Source organism: Lissotriton vulgaris, chromosome 2_2 (genome assembly GCF_964263255.1).
Source record: "Lissotriton vulgaris chromosome 2_2, aLisVul1.2, whole genome shotgun sequence".
Classification (NCBI taxonomy): Eukaryota; Metazoa; Chordata; class Amphibia; order Caudata; family Salamandridae; genus Lissotriton; species Lissotriton vulgaris.
The window spans coordinates 12,252,988-12,277,752 of NC_141688.1; the positions used below are offsets into that span (position 1 = coordinate 12,252,988).

Here is a 24,765-nt window from a genome sequence, read left to right on the forward strand (position 1 = left end):
GACGAGGACACAGACATCTATAAAAGACTCCAAGAGAAGCTATGTGCCCGTCTCTCTGCACAAACGGAAGTGGATCGAGAGCGCATCGCTTTCAACTCAGCTCGGCAGGAACCCGGTGAACCACTGCCAACCTTCATCACTCGGTTAAAAAACATGGTACAAGGCTGCCACTTCAACACCTTTACGAATGAGGACGCAGTCCGACTCCGGATAATAGAAGGCTGCGCAAACCCCGACACGAAACTCAAGATCTTGCGAGGAAGGTGGTCACTGGAAGAAATCATCAGGAAGGCTGAAATTGGACTGCACGTCAATGTAAGAGACAAATCAAAGGCCCCGAATCTGAAAGCAAATTATCGAGACGCCCGGACAGACAACCCTCAGAAAACAAACGGAACTGGAAGGAGAGAGAGGGAAGACAGACCAGCAAAAAGACACCGGGAAAGACACTGTGACAAAGAAAATAACACGGATCACTCAGAGTCGGATTACTCAGCATCCAACTACTCAAGGTCAACCAAGGACTACTCGGAGTCAGATGACCCAGAGTCAACCATCCAAAAGACAATTCCAAAAAGTTATTCACCCCCCAGGAGTCCCTCAAAGAGTCATTCAAAGGAGGAAGAAAGAGCATCAAGTGGGACGGATCGCACTCCTGGACAAGAAGGCATCCCACACAGCAAGTGGGAGAGAAAGACTAACCATAAAAGAAAGGGTCGCACTGGTCAACACCGAAAGTCGGCGCAGGGACATCAGTCGACAAGCAGTGAAGACGAGTCCGAGGAAACATCTGGCCGGAGAACACATAAAACCCAAGTCAGAGGTGTTGGACCATCAAGCAATTGGGAAGGAGAACCAGATAACACAAGACGGACTGGTCCCTCACAACAACAACAACCAGCAAGAAAAGATCCATGCCTGCATGGGCCCCAAAGCATCCATGGGCCCCGCGAAAACGACGAAACAGAGCGCAGATGGGTAACATCAGACGAGAAGGACGAAGAGACGAAAGCTTGGGATCAAGCACAAGGAACAAGCACGGAATCTTCAAACAATCTCCCAAATGAGGCAGCGTTGAAGATATCCCAACAAAGACACATGGAGAAGTTTTTCCAACACAATTCCGAAGGGGTGAGCAGCTCGTCACGGACTACCCGGGTCCGAAGACCCCCTAGTAGGACAGTCCCAAATGAACACTCACAGAGGGAACTGACGGAACACCCCTCTGATTCAGAAAGCACGTCGGTCCGATCTTTTGAGTCGGCAGAGTCATGGTCCCGACAACAACCACGTGCAACATTCTTAAAGAAACATTCTCAGAGGGAAGTGAGGGAGAATTCCTCTGATTCAGACAACATGTCGGTCCGATCTTTTGAGTCGGCAGAGTCATGGTCCCGACAACGACCACGCACAACATTCTTAAAGAAACATTCTCAGAGGGAAGTGAGGGAGAACTCCTCTGATTCGGACAGCATTTCGGTCCGATCCTTTGAGTCGACAGAGTCGTGGTCCCGACACTGGCCATGGCGCCAAGCACCTGAACACATCAGCAAACCAAGAGACACTCCTCACGTCGAGAGCAACGTGTCCCACACCAATGCCAATGCACACTCGATCACTCCACCAGACAACCTGTCGCATCGAGCACAGGTGCATCGTGACACCAATACCACACCGTCACCCCGGGTAGGGGCAGCAAGGTTGACTCGAAGGCCCTGGTCCTGGTCCTATAAAACGGAGGTCAGCAACGTGGCCGATAGCACCCAAATAAAAATGGACCAACCAGTCAATCCGCAAAAGAAGCCAGACATGGCGGGAGAACTAAGTCATCATCGGAGGAGAACAAGACACACCAACATTCAGCCGACCCCAGGGTCTGCCTGTTCCAGGCGTGTGCAGGCGTGGGAGAAACAACCCGAGACAGCCAATCAATCTCCAAGTCATAAACTGACCTCCACCGTTCATACCTCACCGGCCGGCATCCCAGACTCGAAACAGGAAGACAGTATTGTTTTTGACCTGACGAAGCAAAAGGCGGTAAAGATAAAGGCGGTGAATGAATTACTGAACCAAGCCAAGACAGTCTCATCAGATAGCACCATACTGTCTGGCATACATGATCCTGAACTGGAGGACAGTGTTGCCTTCAACCGGACAAGACAAACGGAAGCAGCCGTGGATACGGGCGCTCGGAAGAGGACCAGAACACTATCCACCCAGGAAAGAGATCGAGCACCTACACCACCAGTAGTTACACCACGGGAAAGAGACATGACGACTGCGGAATGTGAGAGCAGACAGTTCACACGCAACGTGATCAAGAATGCCCTGATTAAGACAACCGAAAAATTGACCAAAGTCAAGCCCACCTCGGATTCGACATTACTGAGGTTCGAAGAGCAGGCTGTTCGCCAACCTGTGTGGCGGATTAAAGAACTGCGAACACTAAGGACATTAAGCTCATTTTGTTAAGAAAGGGGGAGATGTAGTATGGTGAGACGCAGTCTAGTAGTTGAGGGGTGGAGACAGAGGGAGGAGCAGGAACGGGAGGAGCCGGGGAAGAGGAACCACGGGGACAGTTAGAGTAGGGACGGGGACCTGTACAGATGTATGAATAAAGAGCTCAAGATATATAAGTCAGTGTCCGTGTGTAATTAGCATGGGACATGACACAGGGATCTTAAGATAGCAGGATTTGCTCCCCGCGTGCCAGTGAGACCTGGGCATGCGACTGCGTGGGCCTAATTGCAGTAAAATTCCAATGGGGTGTTACTAATGATGAATGGATGAAACCGGAGGATATCTCATCGGTGGGGTGCAGACGCCCCCCGAAAACATGCTGCTGAGAGAAGTATTGGCTTAAGACAGGTCGGTGGGCTGAGCCCCACGGCAGAGAGCAGAGTGTACTGGTCAAGGCACAGATTCCTGTCTCAGCCGTTCTCGCCTTGCACGATGGAGTGACCCATGCGTTGAGTAGCGCCAAGATATCAGGTGTCATTACCTAAATCCCCCCCAGCACATTAGCTCCCTCTAGCACCTGGGTGTTGTGCGCACTCACAATGTGCTGTGGCATGTCATCAAAATATCAATGCAGGTCTCCGATGGCTTTACCAACTAGTAAAGAGGGTGCAAGAAAACACAAGCCACTGTGAGGTTTTTTACAGGGTCTTTGGAAGCAGACAAACCGGGGGGCAGGGGAGGGGCTGAGATGGTCCCTAGTAGCAGACAAACAGGAGGGAAATCTTAGCGGGCCCTGGAAGCCATAACACAAGTGGGGAAAGTCTGAGAGGGGCTTCATCGGAAAGAGATCTGTAAAGGCATTGACTGACTCTAGTAGTAACAGGGGTGCAAAGAAAAAGGCCGGAGACGAGCTATCTTCTGTGCATGACTGCCTCACAAGGAAGATGCCTGTGAGCTATGTCTGGCCCAGGGAGCGTGAAAAAGTGCACAGGCAGGTGTTGTCCAGTAGTGGACGATAGACCTCGATAGGCGAGTAATGCAAGGTAAAAGGTTTGTGCTCAGGGAGGTGTGTGCAGCAATGAGAGGCTGAAAGAAGGTGAGATGCTCAAACAAGAAGCTGACAGGAAGATGTCTGATCGTCGCGGTGACACAAGCTCTGATTATAGCGCCTGGGACTTGTGCCTGAACTCACTACGCACCCGCCATTTTTTTAAGAAAAAAGAATAATATATATATATATACATATATATATATATTAATATATACATATATATATATATCCATATGCAACTGCTCAAACAATGAAGCTTTCACTCGACGTTCTGGCTTTCACCTTGTTTAATCAGCAGGCAGCAGCAAATGCCATCGCACAGTGTAAGCACAGTTTCTTTCAGCCTTTCGCCAAAGCGTTTCTGGAACAGTTCATCCCTTCTTCAAAGGCAGGCTGTGGGGGAAGTAACAGCTGCCTCGTGTTTCATTCTGTCTTTAAATGTTCATAATCCCACCCACTCGGGCGTAAGCACCGCATGGCATTCTGGTTCTTATATTTTTAAGGTGAGTAAAATCCATTGTGGTTGCAACCGTTACCAGCCCCTCCCGAAAATAAAATCCTTCAGGTTGCAGTCACTTTGTTGCGTTGTTTTCACTGCTCATCTCATGCCAGACTTGCGCCTGAACTCAATAAGCACCCACCATTGTTTGAATATATATATATATATATATATATATATATATATATATATATATATATATATATATATATATATATATATATATATATATATATATATATATATATATATATATATATATATATTATACATATATATGGGTTTTATTAATAATTTCAGCTGGATTCACTACCCCAACACGATTTCCACCGAAATTATAAAAAAAATGCTTTTTTGGCCCAGGGGGTCCTTGTGGGACCCTCTGAGCAGGCCTAGGGGGTCAGAGTGTTTCTACCCTGCCCCCTTTGATTGTTTTTAACCTCTTTTTTCAGTTTTCTTGTGACTCAGTTCTACCGAGTCACAAGATGGCTGCCAACACTTCCTGGTTTGGAGTGTTAGCATCCAATCAGAGTGACGCTCGTACTCTGGAGGGTTTGCAAACTCACTGCTGCCCTAGATATAGATAGTTTTTTCTTTTTCTAATTTCTCAGGAACAACTTAACAGATTTACACCATTTAACAGAAAGGACTCTTTCTGAATCAAGGGCTACCCTTTTGCTAAATTTGGTGTAATTCCGTTCAGCAGTTCGGGCTGTAGCTTTGTCTAAAGTTTCCTATGGAAAATATCAAGGGGAAAACACGTTTTGGGACCCTTTTTTTTTTCTCATACCCCAGTTGGCGAATCACCCCGAATCTTTCAAGACAAGAGCTGTCCGGAGGGGGCAACTAGTTTTGAAAATTTACCAAACATTCGTCAACCAGCGCCAAAGTTATTGGGAAAAGAAAAAAAGCTTTTCCTATGGAAACTAGGTCCTAACTCTAACTACCTACTGTAGGTAATATAGATATGTATATACATGCACACGTCAGATTAATGGCAGAATGAACATAAGCTATTGTACAACATTAACAGGTAATGAATCCCGATAAGGTTGCTCTTATGAAGGGTTGTGAAAGTTCTATACCATTAAGCCTGTACTGTTTCTATGCTCATGATTTAGTTGGATTTTATCTGTCTTTGCTATACTGACACGGTTGTGATAAAGGTGTTTTACTGAAATGCAAGTTAAGCTGTTGATTCACTAATAATTGTTGATATAACAATAAACTGAAAGCCAGGGACCTATGGTTGTGCCATTTATTCAATTTGATGGTAATGGATGTTTTTCACATTTCATGGGAGGCGTGGTGACGTCTTTGTCTTTTCAGCAGGAAAGTGTATGGCTCTCCCTTTGTTTTTCTTTCCACTAAAACAAGGGTGGCAGGCGTGGCCAAGATGGCGGTGTGAGCGGACGTGCCTCGCTGAGCTCCCGCCGCCGGCCACCGAATACAGCACAACCAAAGCACTTACCCGGCCGAGAACGGTCCCGAGAGACTTCTGGCTCCAGCGCCGCAGCAGCGGTGATCTTCTGGTCCGGTTCTGAGCCCGGGGACGGCCGGACCCGTGACCTGTTTGACCGTGGAGGCGGCGACCGTTGGGGCCTAGAGCGCTCAGAGTGACGAGAGCGCGGCCGAAAACGAGGCCGAGGAGGGCGGAGCCACAGCGCCGTCCAAGGACGCCCGGGGCAGGCATCGGCTGAGGCGGCGGGTCCGGCCCGCGCGGCAACGTGCGAGGCTTCCCACGGTTCTTCGTGGAAGCTACTGCGGACCTGCCGGCCCCATCGCACACTGGAGCGGACACTGCCCGGGCTGTCGCCGGCTCCCATCGCCGGACCTGGTGGCACCAAGTGGAGGACGCCGGCGGCCTTGAGTTCCGGCCTGCAGCACTTCGGAACGGAGGTACGGGGGGGGGATGTGACAGTGGTACCAGGCGCCCCCCCCCCCCTCGCCATACGCCCGCGACCTGACCCGCCGGGCCGGAGCTCCATCGGCGCGTGAGGCGCGATCCCCTGCAGCAGCCCGCCATTTTAGGCGCACCAGCACCAAAGCCACGTGGGAGGGCGACGGAGGCCTAGTCTGCACCCGGAGAGCGCTGACACCGCTGGGGGTGTCTGGGATTGACCACCTCCCTGCCCCCCCCTCCTGGGCCACTGACCGGCGCGTCGGCGCGGGGGCATCTGGGGGACACACCGAGAGTAGAGCCAACACACAGGCGGGGAGGGAGCCTGTCCATGCGCCCTGCACTGCTCTCACACCGCAGGCTCCAGCGACGACCCCAGCACTAGCCCAGACGCCAGTCGAAGGACGCTCCAGGTCCCCAAGACACGGGGTGGGCCCCATCCACACCTGAGTGACGCACCTTTGGCGGAACCCTCTCACCCAAACCCACGCTGCGGAAGCCACACCACGTTGCAGGCGCCCGACTGGACTCGCGGCTGGCAAGTGAAGCGCACCGCCTCCCGGCTATCCCCGTGCCGGGCGCCAGGAGACACAGCGGCATCGGCGGCCTGGGCCTGCGGTACCAATAGCGGAGGGTTGCTGGGCAGGAGACACCGCACGAGCCATGTCCACCGCCAGGACGAGGAAAGACCGCTCCATCGCTGACCTCTTCACCCCCGGCGCTGTGGGGAAGAAGGCGGACGCCGCGGCGGCCGGCCACCGCGGGGGCGCCGAGAAGAAAAACCAGGCCTCGCCAACCCAGGGACAGCCAGATCCAGAGGGCCCAGTCACGCGCTCCTTCCTGGAGTCGCTCTTCATGGGGCTGCGCGAAGACATCCAGGAATTAAAGAAAGAACTCCAGGACGAGATAAAGGAGGTGCGCCGCGACACCGACGCCATTGGTGAGAGAGTGGCGGAGCTGGAGACGAAGAGCGACGCACGGGACATAGAAATTGAAGCACTGCGGCAGGAACTGGTGCGCATTCACGACCAGCAAGTGGACCTCCAAACGCACGCCGAAGATTTGGAGAACCGCTCCAGGCGGCACAACATAAGGATCCGGGGGGTGAAACACTCCCCTGACACGGAGGACCTCTTCCAATTCACCCGGGAACTGTTCAATCACATCCTGGGCCGCCCGTCGGACACTCCCTTGGGCCTGGACAGAGTGCACAGAACGGGCCCGCCTAGAGCGGCCACAGCTCACCCAGCGGACATCCTTGTGTGCGTCCAAGACTTTCGGACCAAGGAGGAGATCCTCACCAATGCGCGCCGGATGGCGCCGGTGTCCTTTGGCGCGCACTCCCCTGCCCTCTATCAGGACCTTGCAGCGCTGACCCTGGAGAAGAGGCGCCTCTTCCGACCCGTCACAGCGGAATTGCGGAAACGCAACATCTCATACAGCTGGTGACACCCCTTTCGCCTTGTGTTTAAGATGGGCAATAACCTCCACCAGATACGCTCCCTCAGGGAGGCCTGCACCCTTCTGAACATTGAGGAACCGTCGGAAGCCGAGAACCCCAGGGTGGGGGGCGCCCCCAACGAGGATGCACCGGGAAGATGGCGGCAACAGCGGAGGCGACACAGGCCACAACGTCCCGCCACCAAAGAAATAGCAGAGGGCCAACGAGCGGCGGTGGAGACGGTCGCGCAAAGCCTGGTGAATAAAGAAAACGATTGAACTCTACCACGGTCTCGCGGTGCTACCAAGACATGACCTGGCCGGGACTGTTCACTCCGGCGGCGGGGGCGAAGCCTCGCTGACCCGCGCTGTGTTTGTGCCGTCCCTTTGATGGCGGACCCACGCGGAGAGGCGCAGTGCCCGACATCACCGTCGCCGTTGCCCACACTCCAAGTGTTTCCCTTACCACGGGTCCAGTGGACATTCACCTGGACCTGGGACGATGTTGATTCAGACTTCTTTTTTTGGTTGCAGGGGCAAAGGGTGGGGATGGGGGGGTGTTGAAGGTGAGCCCATAATTCTATCAATGCCCAGGCTGCTGGCGCAAACCGCCTCTTAGTTTCCATTCCGAATAATTTACCAAATAAAGAGACGGGCGCTGGGAGCAGGAATCAAGAACAGAGTTTATTTCTCATGAGGAGAGCCAGTCATTTCGGACACGAAACACAGTGTCTTTCGGGAGGTGCTCTAACAAGTGAGCTTGAGACTCTGGCTTTTATACATTTGCAGAACATTTGATGATACAATCAGGTCAGTGTGTCGCAAAAGGAAAACATTCCTATAATCCTCGTGATGATCCTACTCCACATACGTTCACAATGGGGACCCTTGACCTGCTGATAAGAGGGAAGGGCGATCGTGCAACTGAGTGTGTCGTAGGATGTGTGCGCCTGATCCTGGCCCAGGGGGTGGGGTGGCTAGGCATACAATAAGGGCAGTAAATGGTATCTCCTGGCTTAGGCGATGGCCTCGGACATGTGTGGTCAGCCGAACTCGGGGGAAGGGGTCATCAAAGGAGTGGTATTCATGCCTGCGTGGACAATCGAGCGCGGAGGGAGGGCTCGTCAATAGAGGGGCATTCATGGAAGGGAAGGAGGTGCTGGTCAGGCGCGGCCGTGACTCTCAAGGACAGGGCTTTGCGAAAGAAGAGGGTTTATGACTTTGCTCATATGAGGAGAAGGAGGGGGGGTCAGGGTGCATGCAGGGCCAGAGTCGCGCAGAGAGAGAGATCTTATGACCTGTACATGAGAGAACAGGGGCAGTCAGATACAACTGGGGGGCTATGTCAGCTGAGGCGAAGGATGCCTCTTCAAGAGGGAAATGGGGGGGGGGTGGTGCCTGGGTCAAGCAGGAGGGTTGCCTTTCATAGCAGGGTCGCGCAGAGTGCTGGGTATCATGGTCTATGTATGTGAGAGTGGGAGAGGGGGGGGTGCTCAAATGCGCGCAGGAGGGAAGCCAGTGATTCTAATGAGTGGGCAAGAGGCCAAGGTGCCTAAAATGGCTATCATGTACACATGGGTACAGGCCTTTGCGGGCTGAGGGATGCAGTCAATGCTTTACAATATTCATGGTGCGTGCAGGGAGGGGAGTGGGAAAAGGGAAATGAACGTTGCTTATGTACATCAATACTTCTTATTTTCTACAGTCGCCCCTTTTTACATAGCAAAGTTCATTTTTACAGTCGATGAAGGTACATATAAACAGGTGCGATCGAAGAATTTGCATTTGTCAATACTAACATATGGCATATAATCATGGACAGTTGATGTGTTTGGCGGAACGCAGCACATAGGGGATGGCATTTGTCGAGTTCCTATCATTTCAAATCACTACATAGCATAAATGTTTCTGACTTAAAAATGTGACCAATGAACATTTTGACCAAGTAGTCAAGGGAGGAATTCAGTTCAATACGCAAGATCTCTTCGTCACAGTGTCTTTTATCAGTGAGCCATCACTGGTAGGCTCCAGTCCGTGTCCTGTCGTTGGCGCTGTTGAGCACCCGCGGTGGAGCTATAGGTCCAGCTCGGTTCTATCCTTACGCGTTGCAGGGTGCGGTCAGTCCTCTGCTGTTAGACCACAGTCCTGTTCCCTAACCAATCCTTTGAGTGGCGCCTTAAGCTTGGCACCTATATTTCCGTGGTGTAACCCCATTTCCATCTAGATGCTGTTCTTCCTTTCAGCAGAGAGTCGCATGGAAAAGAGGGTGTGCGGTTTCGTTAGTCGATGGGAGTGAGAGGGCGGAGTGGGGGCAGATTTTCCCGGGACACACCAAAGGGACCAAGGGAGCAATGGGTAACAAGCAAGCAGGCCCATCAATCGGGCTTGAAAAGAGGGACGGAGGCTCCAGGCACACGTGGGTTGGCGGACAGAGAGCTTCAGGACAGCCCTTCATTTCTTTCTTTTACCGCCTTTGAGAGTGCTGCCTCGTCCCGTTTCTTGTTGTCCTGCGGCTCCACCTTTGGTTGAGGTCGCATGTGTCTCATGATCTGCAGCCACGCTGTGCGTCACGTCCGGCCCTTCTCCTCCGGTGATTGAGTATCTTTAAATGGGTAAAAACAAGTTTTAGAGAACTGGCAGGAGAAGAGATTTTTACATATGAATTCCACTCGCAATCCTAGCACCTGGCGTTATGCTCATTGGTCATAGTCAGAAGTCTATTACCATGAAGTAAGTAGGTGGGTATTTCTACTGCGTTCGCACCAAGTCTAATCGGCGTTCGTTCATGACATATATGGACAGAGGTCGGACTCTTGCGTATTTCAACAAAAACCCCAAGATTGACAACATTCAGGAGAGACTCGTCCTCCTAATTCGAGCCTTAACAGTCTTACATTTCCCTTTAGAGCTGGCTAACTCTTTAAAACAAGCGGGGGTGCAATCATTGAAAGACAGAGTCAAACATGTTTTTCTCGAGGGGCGGCAGTTACTCATGGTCATTATATATATATATCGGGGACAGTAGCTGGGGTCGATCAAGTGGGGCGGGGACGCTTCGGGCATTCGTGCTTGGGTGCAAAGGGGTGGGGCAATCTGGGCATTGGGGGTCAATCTGGACCTTGGCGCTTGTCTCTAACAATAAAAATTAGGATGCCATTGACATATAGTTCCCCTATAAAAGGCCAAATTGGGGGACCTTAGCCGTCTTACCTGTCCTTTCCTTCTCAGCCAATTCAAGTTCATTCATTTTGCAGAAAGGAGAGGCAGTAACATGGCGAGATACAGTCATTTTAGTTTCGGTCAAATTCGCTGAACACCTTCGTGTTCAATATGTATCAAATCAGACTGGTGCCAGTGGGGCACAATTTTACCAAAAAGAGGGAGAGAAAATAGGGAGACTCTCATAGAGAGTGAGAGTCGTCCGCAATCTAAACGAGCCATTCGGTACACGTATGACATGTAGAGAGAGAGAGAAAAAAGGGTGGAGAGAGAGAGAGAGACGTGTACGAAAATAGGTCATTTAGTGCGCTCACAACACAGAACAGCAAAGGTCGGGTAACAAGCAGATATAGACAGAGGGGAGACATATATTCGTACGTTACACACACACAAACTCAGACAGGGAAGACGGCACATGTATTACACATATACAAGACATTCACAACAAGACAGGAAACAATTGTTAGTCTACAACATCTGTTTTTTTATATACCCTACGTATCTTTACTATCCTATTTATCTACATGCTTAGCTCTTTCTGCCCTTCCCCCCTTTTCCTTCTCGTTTGTCACGCCTGCGAGCGTTCCCAATTACCAATACTCACACCTCGGTTGGTTGATCGGAAATTAACCTGGTTGCGCTAGTTACCCATGGTTGGATCTTAAACCATTTTTTCTGTCCCCTCCTTTGGTGGGAAGTTCTCCAGGCTGAGGCAACGGCAAGTATTGATCGGGAAAACAGTCGGACAGCTTGGCTATATCTGTAAGAGTGTGAGAAAGGGGGCAGTGCATTTTGAACATCGGCAACATTTCTAGCTTCCTAGGCGGGTGGTGCCGTGGCAACCCTTACCCGTACAATTTTTCTTTGTCCTTTCCCTACCTAGTCATAAACGTCCAGTTACATTATTTAACGCGTCGTTTCTAGTCAATTTTTTTTGTCATTCAGTACTTGTCCAGTCTCTATGTCAGTCCATCCTCCCATTGCTATGCTCTAAGGAGGAACAGTCATGTTTAAGCCTACGTCTTTTAAAAAACTTTTATTTGTCCTAAGGACCATGCTCACATTCCCCTTCTCCCCCTCTCATCGGCGGCTCGGTCGTCGTCCATCCATACATCAGCCAGTGTTCCGACATAACCTGCAGAAGGGAGGAAAAAGAAGGGGTGGGGGGGCAACATTCAAAACCTCATCAACGTGCAGTAATCCGGAAATGCTTTACCTACCACATACTCGACCTATTTCCACGTAGTGCATTTCCCTACCATCACGGCGTTTAAGCCCAGATGGACCAGAAAGGTCAGACAGATAATCATTGACGATCTGTGCGACATGAGCTACTTGGTCGTAACCCCTTTTGATCGGGTACAAGGGTGGCGGTCAGGTGGCATTTCTGTGGTGTCGTTTTAGGGCTTCTAGAGCACCTTTCCGGCTGCCTGTCACACATAGTGTGGCTGCTAAATATCGGGTCCTTTTTTAACCTTTAGCTTTCATCATACTTTCTCGTTGCTCATAGTAGTAATACATTCAAAACTCATTAATGCAATCCGCTACAACAATGCTTTCGTTTCCAAAATACCTTTAATAAAGAGGGTTGACACATAAATACAGGCCTACAACCCGGTGGGCTAGCCACAGAGCGGATTGGAACTGTACATGGGAAGAACGAAGCTGGTGGCAGTTCATTGCATAAAGTGCGGCAGTGCAATAAAATCATATTAAACTCCCCTACAGAGCAAGCATGATGCATGTCAGTAATTCATCTTTAATACATTCATAAATACATCATCCAATGATCCTTCATTACCTTAAATTACACCAATTCATTTTCCAATTCATAATCAGTACCCACCCTAAGTCAATTCATTGTCCAAGCACATGCTCAATATCCTTCATATCTACTTTCATTATCCAAAACGTTATATATATCTCGGGGCAAAAAGCTTGCGCAATCAGGGTGCAACAAAGTTCATTAAAAACGTCTCATTTTGTGTCGGCGCCATTTTGGGTGGGGTCAGGCAAGTTCCAGCACAGTCAGAGTGTCTCTAGTCTCACATGGTTGGCTCAGACTTTCCGTTGACAGTTCAAAAAGTCTCGTGCTATGTGGTTAACAGTCTAACAATATGGACCATGAGTCAAAGAGTGGGAAGGGCGGCAACAATTTTCCTACCGGGTCATTCTGGTGTTCCTCCGGAACTGAACAAGCCTGTGCCGTGGCGGCATCTTAGCCATTTCCGATCCGAGTCTGGTGCCGGCAGGAGTAGCACCGATGTCGTGGTTCCCAGCGAAGGGGTCGGGGGCACCCATGCAGAGGGTCGGGGGCCCCCCGGCTCTTATAGAATCTTCAAGGTCGAGGAGAGACGATAGGGAGCGTGTGCCCGTCCTGGGCAGAAGACCGCTTTTTGATGTTGACCCTCTTTAAGCAAAGAGTGTTGGGGTGTCGCTGGAAGCCTCCACCTGGAGGGAGGTGGGGGAGGGTCGTTCGCGGCACCTCCCCCTTCCAGCGACCCCGCGCCGTTCCCCGGCTCCATTGTTTTCGACATTGGCCGTGCCAGCCATTGATGATGAGGGGGGGGGTGGTCGGCGGCTGAGGCAAGACAGCCCCCCCCTTTCCCTTGGCGACATGTGGCGGGACTACCTTCAACTCTCTAGGGAGCGTGGAATGTGGCGGGACTGCCTGCACCTATGCAGGCAGGCGGCGAATTTGGCATCTGGCGGGACTATTTGATTTGCCGCCGTTCTTGCCTTGGCTTCGGCTCTGGACCAGCAGGCGATGGCACGCGGCGAATTTGAAATGTGGCGGGACTACTTGATTCGCCGCCGTTCTCGCTTTGGCGTCGGCCTTTGGCAAAAGCCGGATCGGGTGAGAGAGAGGGGTGGTCGGTGGCCAAGGCAAGACAGCCCCCTCTCTCCCCGCGGCCTGCAGGGCGGCAGAAGGGAGAAGACGGAGAGGTCCTTGTCATCCTTTGGACCGCCTGCCCAACGTCATCTCCTCCTGACCGTGGCCAGGCGAGTCCCTCGTGCCTCCAGGCCTCGCCTTCCGGATGGGCGTAACCGCGGACCTGTTGCACTTCGGGAGCTTCCGGAATGGGGGTAGGTACCTATTGAGTTGTTTCTATTTCATGTGACCGTTATTTTGGGCGGGGCGGGCAATGAGGCAGACATGTTGGGAACAGGAACAGGCAGTGAAGCCTAGCTACCTCGTGGCTATGTTCTGTTATCGAATCTTTTCGCCATTTTACATTTCTTATTACGAATTATTTCTAATGTTTCTTATTTTTGGTGAAGTCAAAAGCTCATCAGGGGGTTGCTGACTTAGCCTGATTTCCTTTTATTTTTCTTTCTCTTCCTTAGCGTGTTTCGAGCTAAAGCTTTCTGTTAGTAGGGAACGGTGATCACTTCATATTTTTATGTGTCCTTTTCACTAGGGGGGGGTACATCTGGACGGACCAGACGAGTCCCCTCCAATAAATGGTCCGGGGTGGAACGAGATTATCGATCAAAAAGGGGAACATATATTCCTTCATTAGGGTATCATCCTGGACAGACCGAGCGATGTACTTCCACTTACTAGGGTAGCCTCCTGGACGGACCAGTCGGTCTATTTCTATTAAATGGCCCATGAGTAGAGAGCATATGTCCTCCATAAGAGTAGTCTCCTGGGCGGACCATGCGAGCTACCCCACAATAACCAACCAGTGGGGAGTGGGTAGGACTGACGAATTCACAAAGGGGCATAACCTACCCTTTTCTACTTGCAAAGACTAGACAGAGTGTTTCTATTTCACGTTGTTTGCAAATAGAAAATACCTCAAACGAAACAATTCCTGGAACAACAATGTCCAGGCAACCAACCAATCAGTGGGGAGAAAAACAGGCATGACGGATTACAACGGGGACAAATGTCTGCATTACCTGCCCTTCGCTATCCAAAAAGGAAGACAGAATATTTCTACTCGTCTCAGTTTGTAGACAGGGAAGATCTCAAAGAGCAACAATCGATTATTAATCGACTTCAAACAATCAGTGGGGAGAAAAGTAGGCATGACGGATTACAACGGGGACAAAAGTCTGCATTACCTACCCTTCTCTATCTGCAAAGAGGGACGACGTTCCTATTCACCGCTGTTTGCAAACAGAGAATGTCTCGTTCTCAAAAGAGAACCAATATGTCAAGTAGCCCTCAAAGCTAAATGAACCAATACCAACCAATACAATATCAGTATACAAATACCGATTTCAATACAATCAATCAATCAATCAGGTGGATAGAACCACCCTACCAATCAGGCGTAAAAACACCCTACTTAATCTTACCCGGACCGGACCATACGGACAGTTCTTCGACTCCCTCCTCCAGCGCCCGATCGTTCTCTTACTCCATGTAGCATTCCTGTTGGATTCCAGTCAGGACAATAGGTCACTCAAGAGAGGTCCGTTCAGAATTGGTGAAGTTCTGTCGATCGGCAGCCGGGCTAGGGCCCTCTCAAGGCAGGTATACTCCGATCATTTTAGACGTTCACTTCTTCGTCTGGATCTCTCTTACCGAACCCTATGTCACTGATGGACCCCGCGTTGGGACGCCAATTGTTGAAGGTGAGCCCATAATTCTATCAATGCCCAGGCTGCTGGCGCAAACCGCCTCTTAGTTTCCATTCCGAATAATTTACCAAATAAAGAGACGGGCGCTGGGAGCAGGAATCAAGAACAGAGTTTATTTCTCATGAGGAGAGCCAGTCATTTCGGACACGAAACACAGTGTCTTTCGGGAGGTGCTCTAACAAGTGAGCTTGAGACTCTGGCTTTTATACATTTGCAGAACATTTGATGATACAATCAGGTCAGTGTGTCGCAAAAGGAAAACATTCCTATAATCCTCGTGATGATCCTACTCCACATACGTTCACAATGGGGACCCTTGACCTGCTGATAAGAGGGAAGGGCGATCGTGCAACTGAGTGTGTCGTAGGATGTGTGCGCCTGATCCTGGCCCAGGGGGTGGGGTGACTAGGCATACAATAAGGGCAGTAAATGGTATCTCCTGGCTTAGGCGATGGCCTCGGACATGTGTGGTCAGCCGAACTCGGGGGAAGGGGTCATCAAAGGAGTGGTATTCATGCCTGCGTGGACAATCGAGCGCGGAGGGAGGGCTCGTCAATAGAGGGGCATTCATGGAAGGGAAGGAGGTGCTGGTCAGGCGCGGCCGTGACTCTCAAGGACAGGGCTTTGCGAAAGAAGAGGGTTTATGACTTTGCTCATATGAGGAGAAGGAGGGGGGGTCAGGGTGCATGCAGGGCCAGAGTCGCGCAGAGAGAGAGATCTTATGACCTGTACATGAGAGAACAGGGGCAGTCAGATACAACTGGGGGGCTATGTCAGCTGAGGCGAAGGATGCCTCTTCAAGAGGGAAATGGGGGGGGGGGTGGTGCCTGGGTCAAGCAGGAGGGTTGCCTTTCATAGCAGGGTCGCGCAGAGTGCTGGGTATCATGGTCTATGTATGTGAGAGTGGGAGAGGGGGGGGGTGCTCAAATGCGCGCAGGAGGGAAGCCAGTGATTCTAATGAGTGGGCAAGAGGCCAAGGTGCCTAAAATGGCTATCATGTACACATGGGTACAGGCCTTTGCGGGCTGAGGGATGCAGTCAATGCTTTACAATATTCATGGTGCGTGCAGGGAGGGGAGTGGGAAAAGGGAAATGAACGTTGCTTATGTACATCAATACTTCTTATTTTCTACAGGGGGGGATTCCATCGGTGCTTGCACCCTTAAAGAGGATCGAACATTGCACTAATGGGGTTTGGGGGGAGGGGGGGGTTGCACCAGTTGGGGTCGGGGTGGAGTTGGGGGAAGAGGGGGGGGGTTGGGGGGGCTCTCCTCCAAGGGATTCTATCACCACAGACGGAGTGGGTTTGACCTCCGGCGCAGTGTCTTCCACAGATCGCCAGCCAGAGCTTGCCACCTATGGGTGGGACCCAGCGTTTCCCTTACTGCCTCAGCCATGACACGACACATAACAGTACTCTCCCTTAATGTGAGGGGGCTCAACAGTCCAAACAAACGCAAAGCCATACTGTCCTTCCTAGAGCGTTCCAAGGCGGACATCTGCCTCCTCCAAGAAACACACCTGGTCCGTAACGACCAGCACAGACTCAAAACACGCGCATTCCCATGGCAGTTCTTCTCCTCATCCCTGAAGAAAGCAGCGGGGGTAGCGATCCTGGTATCTAAGTCTTTTGAGGGGAGGGTCCTCCAGAAGGAAGCTGAGATTAAAGGGCGACTCCTGCTTTACAGCTTCCAGATGGCAGGTCACACTCTACTCTTGGGTTCGGTCTACGCCCCGAATGAGGGGCAGGAACGGTTCTTGCACACAGCATTGGAGGCCTCGACATCCACCACACACACGCACTTACTCCTGGGAGGGGACCTCAACATTGTATTTCATAACACAGCTGACCGCTCCGGCCAGGGGACCGGGCAGGTGGGGGCACTGACTGCTGCAGGACACGCATACATAGCAGACTTAGGCCTCCTGGACCTGTGGAGACATGCCCATCCCCAGTCGACGGCCTACACTTATTACTCGGCGGCGCGTAAGACCTACGCGAGGCTGGACTACTTTCTATGCTCCTCTCAACTAGCGCTGCAGGCCGAGACGGTGGAGATACTGCCGGCCGCGCTCTCAGACCACTCCCCGGTGGTGGTGACATTTCTAATGGGGGATGCGCCGGCTCCCCAGCGGCACTGGCTGCCTGACACCCAACCACGGCTCAAGTCCGCGATCACCCACTACTTGGAACACAATGCCAACGACGACACCTCCAAAGCCACTCAGTGGGCGGCCCTCAAAGCGGTCCTGCGTGGCGAACTTATCTCCATTGCCGCGGCCAACAACAAGGAGCGGGCTCTAAAACGTGCTGAACTCACCCAACGGGTGGCGGAACTGGAGCAGATGCACCAGCGCACGGGTGCGGCGAGGGCATGGCGCCAGTTATGCGCCGAGCGGAAAATGTTGGCCGCTCTAGATCAGGATGTGGCGGAATACGCCGCTATGCGCCTGAAGCACGCCTATTACACCGGAGGCGACCGTTGCGGGAAGCTTCTGGCGAGCAGATTGCGGGCGCAAACCCAACGGCAACAGGTACGCTCCCTCCGATCTGCAGGTGGCGGCCAGATCACAGAGGACGCGGCGATCGCAGCGGCCTTCGGCAATTTTTACGCGGCACTGTACGATGCGGACCGCCTGGACCCCGACGCTGGGCCGACTTACCTACGGGGTGCGGACCTCCCCTCCCTCAATCAAGCCCAAGCGGACTTTCTGGAACGGCCCATAGGCCTGGAGGAAGTCATCGCTGCCATAGCCCGCCTCAAAGTGGGGAAATCCCCAGGCCCTGACGGCTTTTCTGCGGCCTTCTATAAGACCTTCTGTCAGCAGCTTGCCCCACTTTTGCGCGACCTGTTTAACACCTTCGACACGCCCGGTGCTATACATCCTGACCTGCTTGCGGCCTCGATCTCTGTAATCCCCAAACCAGGCCGCGACCCAACGGCTTGCGGCTCGTACAGGCCCATTTCGCTGCTGAATGTTGACTTGAAACTCTACACCGGAATACTGGCGAGCCGCATAGCACCTTACATGCAGCAGTTGATTGACCCGGATCAGGCAGGCTTTATCCCACAGAGGCAGACCAGCGACAACACCAGGCGAGTGCTACACCTCATAGAGGCCGGGTCGCGCACAAAACCGGACTGCATGCTCCTCACCATTGATGCGGAGAAAGCATTCGACAGAGTGCATTGGCCCTACCTCGACCAGGTTCTCCGCCATTTCGGGTTTGGGGATAAACTACGCCACCGCATCTTCAACTGTTATCGCCGGCCTAATGCCACCGTGAGAGTGAACGGCCATACTTCCCCGAGGTTCGATATTGGCAGGGGCACACGCCAGGGCTGTCCCCTATCGCCGCTCTTATTCGCACTATACATGGAACCGATGGCCCAGAGAGTGCGACAACACCCGCTCATCTCCGGCATAAAATTTGGGGCTGACACGCACAAAATCAGCCTGTACGCGGACGACGTTTTGCTGTCACTCACCGACCCGATGCGTTCCCTGCGCGCTCTCTTTGTGGAGCTCCATACCTTTGCCCTGGCCTCGGGTTTTAAGATCAATGAAACTAAGTCTGAAGCCCTGAACATCTCCCTGAGCCCGGAAGTGGTGGCCGAGATTAAGTCCGAATTCAAGATACTGTGGTCAGACGCGGCCGTCCCATACCTGGGTGTGCGCTTGGCGCCGACTGTACGGGGTACCGCACGACTCAACTATGAGGCACTCACAACCAAAATCCGGGAACAGCTTCGGCGATGGAAGCCGCTCACGCTCTCGTGGCTAGGCAGAATCGCCGCAGTCAAAATGACGCTGCTCCCTCAGATTTTATACCTATTTCAGACGCTCCCCCTGAATCCCCCGGCCGGCTGGCTACAACAGACCCAGTCGGAACTGTTGCGATTCATTTGGAACGGCCGCCGACCACGGTTCAAGCACACCCTCGCCACCTTGCCCCCAGCGAACGGCGGGGTGGGTGTTCCCGACCTCACCCTGTACTTCCAGGCGGTGCAGCTGCGCACCTTCGTGGAGTGGTTTCAACTGGAGTCCGGCAGGCACTGGCTCTTCCTGGACCAGGCAGTGGCGGGCCGCACTCTCCAGGGCGTGCCCTTCCTGCCGCGCCAGCATCGACCCCCTAATCTGTACGCCTCTGAAATCCCCAGCACCGCCCTGAGAGTATGGGACAGAGTGGCCGTGACCAGGGGCCTAACCACCTTTCCCTCGCCTATGACCCCCATTTTTGACAATCCCGACTTTACGCCAGGCTTGGATGCCGGAGCGTTTACGACCTGGCGATCGACGCCCTGCAGAGCGGCGGGCCACATGTTCGACCTCAAGGGGATCCTCCCGTTCCAACAGGTCAAGACGGACTATGGTGTGGCCGAATCGGAACGCCTACAGTACCTGCAGGTGCGCCACTGGGTGCTCCACCCCTCGATCCGGCCTGGTGCCCAACGACACCTCACACCTTACGAAAAATGGCTGCTGACACGCACCTCAGATAAGAAGCTGATCTCAGACCTCTATCAGCAGCTGCTCCTCACCCACGCACACACATACAATGCGGGACAGGTCAGATGGGAAAGGGACCTGGGGCGGCAGCTTACAAGGAAGGAGTGGGAGGGGGTGTACCATAGAGCCAGACATTCAGCACACCACACAGGGCTCACCGAGACGCTAACTAAGGTAGCCACGTACTGGTACCACACCCCTGAGAGAATACATCAGTGGGATGCCCGGGTTAGCGATAGGTGCTGGAGAGGGTGCGGAGAGCTAGGAACGCTGGAACACCTGCTATGGAGCTGCAAGGCACTTCGCCCCTACTGGGACCCTATCCTGGACCTCATAGACACACATCTAGACACACAGCTGCCGCGCTTCCCGGCATACATCATACTGGGCCTCCCGAACGCCCTCAGGTATCCTCTGAAATCCTGGAGGGGGCGGCTGATCGCACTGGCCCTGGGGGCGGCAGTCCAGAACATTGTGGCCCATTGGAGAGCAACACAGGCTCCGCTACAACTGGGGTGGCTTCATCGGCTCTGGGCGATCCTGGGGATGGAGAAATTGTCCCTGGCAGCGGCGGGGAGGGGGGCGGAATTTGCGGAGCTCTGGCGACCGTTCCTCAGCCTCCTTACGGGGGAATTCCGCGAAGTGAGCTGCCCACGCTACCTGCGCCTGCTGCGCCTTGCGGAGACGCCTCTCCCAGTGCCCAAGACAGGCGCCCACAAGCGTAAAGGTCAGGCGAGCGCAGTACCACCAGGCCCTTAGTGGAAGACAGTAACCACTCGATTATTCCCGGACATGGACAAGGAGAGGGGGGGGCAAGGGTGGGAAGGGTGGGGGGTTGTTCACAGTTTGATGGTTCTTTCATGTTGCAATAGCACGACCCAGCTTGCACCTTTGTAGCACCTCTTATGACGCGGCCGGCCCGGTTGGGTTGTAGGCGGCTTGCTGTGTTAACAAACGTTGTCTCCCACTGGCCAGGCCATGGGCGTCTTTGTGATCTCCGCCTTTGGCTTCCCCGGAGCGGGGTCGGCCCACATCACAGATTGAGGTGCATTACATTTTTCAGCCTGTACTCAATAAAAGATTTAATACATAAAACAAGGGTGGCATTCAATGCATCCAATGCTGCTGCTACAAATTTCATTCTTTCACACTACATTTGTTCTTGGTTAGTTTGAGATGCTTCCATTTACATAGAACTTATTTTGCTATAATCCCTGCCAGCAGAACTTGTTCATCCTGTTTGCTCTGCCATCAATGTGTACCCTATGTAAAGTGTTTGGAGCATTCATAGTGCATGATGTCAGAATCCATACCTATGTATATCATCCGTGTTTAAAAAGGAGACTCTTCTGCACATCTGATTGAGCACTTCGGGTACTTCGACACCTGCCAAGACAAGAAAAGATGTTTTAACATTCAAAGCATTTAGTTGATGTGTTCATGGTGAAGATTAGTAATTTATTGCTGTGTACATTTACAGAAGACATCAATATCGTAATTCTCTTTGTTGGGTAAATTGGAACAAGCGTTGACAAAGCAAATAGGTCTGGCTGAGCAGTTTGCTGTCTTGATGAAGGTTAGAATTTTTTTTAAGATTGTGAAAAAAGTTGAGGAAAATAAGTATTAAACTGTGTACTTTAGAATGGAAAGAAGAATAAAGAAATCTTTGAAAAACGATTTCCAAAGATTAAAAATATAACAGATTTTTAAAAGTGTTCCAAACTTGTAACGATATCACAATAGAAAACAATAAACTATAAATGTAAGTAGTGCATCATAAACAGGCACATAGTTCAAAAATATATGTTGTTGTGGTATATTGCAATATTGATCATGCAATTTCATTAATACTTGTAGCAAATACCATATAATTCATGCAGTCACCGCTTAAGTAAAAAATCAAACAATCAAATGGAATGCATGCACACAGGTTAGTTTTTAAAGCATATGTTTTTAAAAACTAAGAATTATTTAAGGATTTTTGTGATCACCCATACAGTGCGACGGGTAATTTTAATTTAGACACACATTTGAATAAAAGAGGACAACGTTGTTTAAAGACTAGTAAAGAGATTTAATGTATGCTAGCTTGAAAGGACTATAGGGAAACAAAGTAGATGGAGTTTTGTAATTATTCACAAAAACATTTACAGGGATGTATGAATGTGTGTATGTGGGAATTGTGTGGCTCAAATCCATCCATGCTACTCCATGCTAGGTAGTTAGAGAAGGGGTGATGTAAAGGAGGAGGGGGTAACAGGTGACAGAAATGGTGGCACGGCAGAAGGGAGTGGTGGAGGGGCAGATGGGAAGACACAGTGGCCATGAGGCAGATGATAGGAAAATAACTAACAGGTGTAACATGATTTCCCTGAAGTATATCCGCTTCTTGTGGAACAAAACTAGCCAGTTACGCAGTAACCTTGTCTATACCAGCACGTAACATGCATTGCCACACGTTGCATTCACTTAACAGGGCTCAGTTTAACACGTCATAACATACTACGTGAGAGCTTATCTTGGAAATTAAATGCACAATACAATATGTGTAGCGTGGACTTGGAAGAGCGAGTCTGTGTTTTGGCGCTATCCGATCGGTGCTAATGTCATTTTGCATTGATCCCTTTGGGCTAAACTCTTGTCAAAATTTCAAATTACTTGTGTGCTTTCTGCCCGTTGTGCCTCAACAAAGCAGTTTTTGGCACTCCACCCCATTGTGAACTGCCGTCTCAGGTACCTGAAGTGTGCAGTTTTCGCTTTTGTCCGGCACAAAACCTCTCAACAGTTGGGTGGGTTAATGCACCTGTTGCAGTAATTATTGTGTGACCTTAGTCTGCTCCTACGCAGCCTGAGAAACGTTGTGATGAGTAGTAGTAAAATATGGTATCTGCAGCACCACCGCACAGTGGCTGTGACATCAAGCGCTATACAATAAATACTATATATTGTACCACTTTCCAATCCTCCCCTAAACACGTCAGATTTGGATGTATGACGTTACAACGCATGCTTTTACCACGCATGCCTTTACAACGCGTTTTTTACATCGCAATCCATTACAACGCATAGCGCTTAGAGGTGCTGGATAGTGAAAAGGTTAATTTTCTATTCCAACTCCAGTCCCCGTGGACACTAGGGAAGGTGTTGGATAGAAAATTAAACTTTTTCCCTATCCTAGAGCGCCCCCCAGCGCAATGCGTTGTAATGGTTTGCATTGTAATACCTGCGTTGTAATGGTAGTGCGTTGTAAAAGTTTCGTTGTAAAGGTTGTTCACCGTCAGATTCCTTCGCATATTGCATTTGTATTGTTTTTGCATTATACAGGGCCAACTTCTCCTGATGAGGTGTTGAAGCGCTTTGCACTTGAAAGTTCTGGACTGTGACTGCACGTTTGTTGCCTTACAACCGCGAACCGTGTGGCATCCGCTTTTAGTGGTGTTATACTCTCAGTCTCAGTTGTATTATTATTATTAATTTTGGTTATCCTGAGGTGTGCAGTTGACCCCTGAGGTGCCCGAAAGAGACTGGGGGCGTCAGGCATACTGATTTCAGTGTTTGCGATTACAAAAGAGGTGACCATAATCTCAGGGGGCTTCACCAACTTTGAAATGGGGTATCTTCAGTCTTATGTTTTATTTATGAGTGTAATAAACAAAGGTAAAACTTATCGCAGTCTCTTAAATGACAACACTTTAGAAAATACATACACAGTTGCTTGTCTAATATCGGATGAGTAAATACCTCTCCCTGCATAGTTCAACTCATTATCACACCCCTTGGAACTCTCTAGCTTTATAATACCTCTAAAAACTTGGCGCTAGTTTGTTCACGAATTGCAGAGGATGACTCAATTCAGTGAAGCGGAGAAGCCTGGCTGAGGCCATAACAGACAGGCACATTCGGAACAATCAACACAGGACATACCCCTCGTAAAATGTCTTGCACTGTTTCACCTGCAGTTCTGAACACACATTGGGGCAGATTTAGGGATCTGTCCCTTATCGACTCACAATTGTTCAGCACTAGGCTTTGAATGACTGTTTGTAACTGATAACCGTTAGGGGTCCCAGAAAGGACGACCCCTGCCCCCTGGGACATAACCCGGGGCATGAGTCTGCACGTCCATCTCACGGAGCACTTAATACACCTGTCATTATCAGGAAGTATATGCTATGTTTTGGTCATGTTATGAAGAAGTAAGGGAGCAGCCTTAGGGCTCCTTCTGTCCGTGGCATCGAATTACAGCAAAAGACACCACAAAATGCTTCTTTTTTTTTCACTCCACAGGCCTCATGCATGGGCAAAATGTCGGTTTTTTGGGGGAGCAGTTGGAACCCTCGCACTGTCCCTGCCTAGCTTTGCCTACCCATCTATGCAGACAATATATGACTTTAATCACCTACCACAAGATGCACTAATGTCACCTGTCTCGAGACAACGCTTTCAACCGTCCACCCGTAGAAGCACAACATTTATCACAATACAATGTTGTGTCAGGAGTCACTAAACTCACAATGACTGTAAATTAACAAAAAAAATTCATTTTCATTATTTATTTATTAACTGTCAAGCAATCTATCGGATTTACGTTATTATGTGGACTGACAAGCACAAACTTTTGGTGGGAAGCACGATCCGCCAACTTAAAACCTGAATGGCACACTTAATTGCCAATCAAAATAAAGGTTTCAAATCTACAGTTGCTTCACATATACACATGCAAACTATTGACAATTTTGTCGGTCTAATATTACTCACTCTGGAACATGTATAACAGGACATTCGTCATGGTGATAGCATTGTGGTATATTGGGCCACTAGGCCCACATGCTGAACAAATAACCACACAGACACGGTAGTGGGGGTACTGGAACTGACCCAGGACACGTGCGCCCGGCCCCTTTTATTAGCAGGGTCACCTGACTGGTGACGCCTGTGATGGGTGTGTGTTGGTGTGATTGTAACACACAGCAAAACACTAGAATATGTACAGCAGGACACTACATCCCTGCCAAACTTTAATGAAAAGAAACAAACAAAAAGTCCAATCTATAAGGAAAACAAATAAACAATACACAGCACCAAGTG

General features: G+C 50.8%; 1 protein-coding gene across 4 annotated transcripts in view; it reads right to left on the reverse strand.

Annotated features, from left to right (window-relative positions):
- Positions 1-24,765, reverse strand: part of LOC147728937 (dual oxidase 1-like) — a 992,769-nt gene that overhangs the window by 169,569 nt on the left and 798,435 nt on the right. For all 4 annotated transcript variants that reach the window (XM_086959175.1, XM_086959177.1, XM_086959176.1 and 1 more), the window contains one exon: positions 20,991-21,063. In XM_086959175.1, coding sequence (XP_086815301.1) covers positions 20,991-21,063 — 73 coding nt within the window. The remainder of the gene's footprint in view (positions 1-20,990; positions 21,064-24,765) is intronic.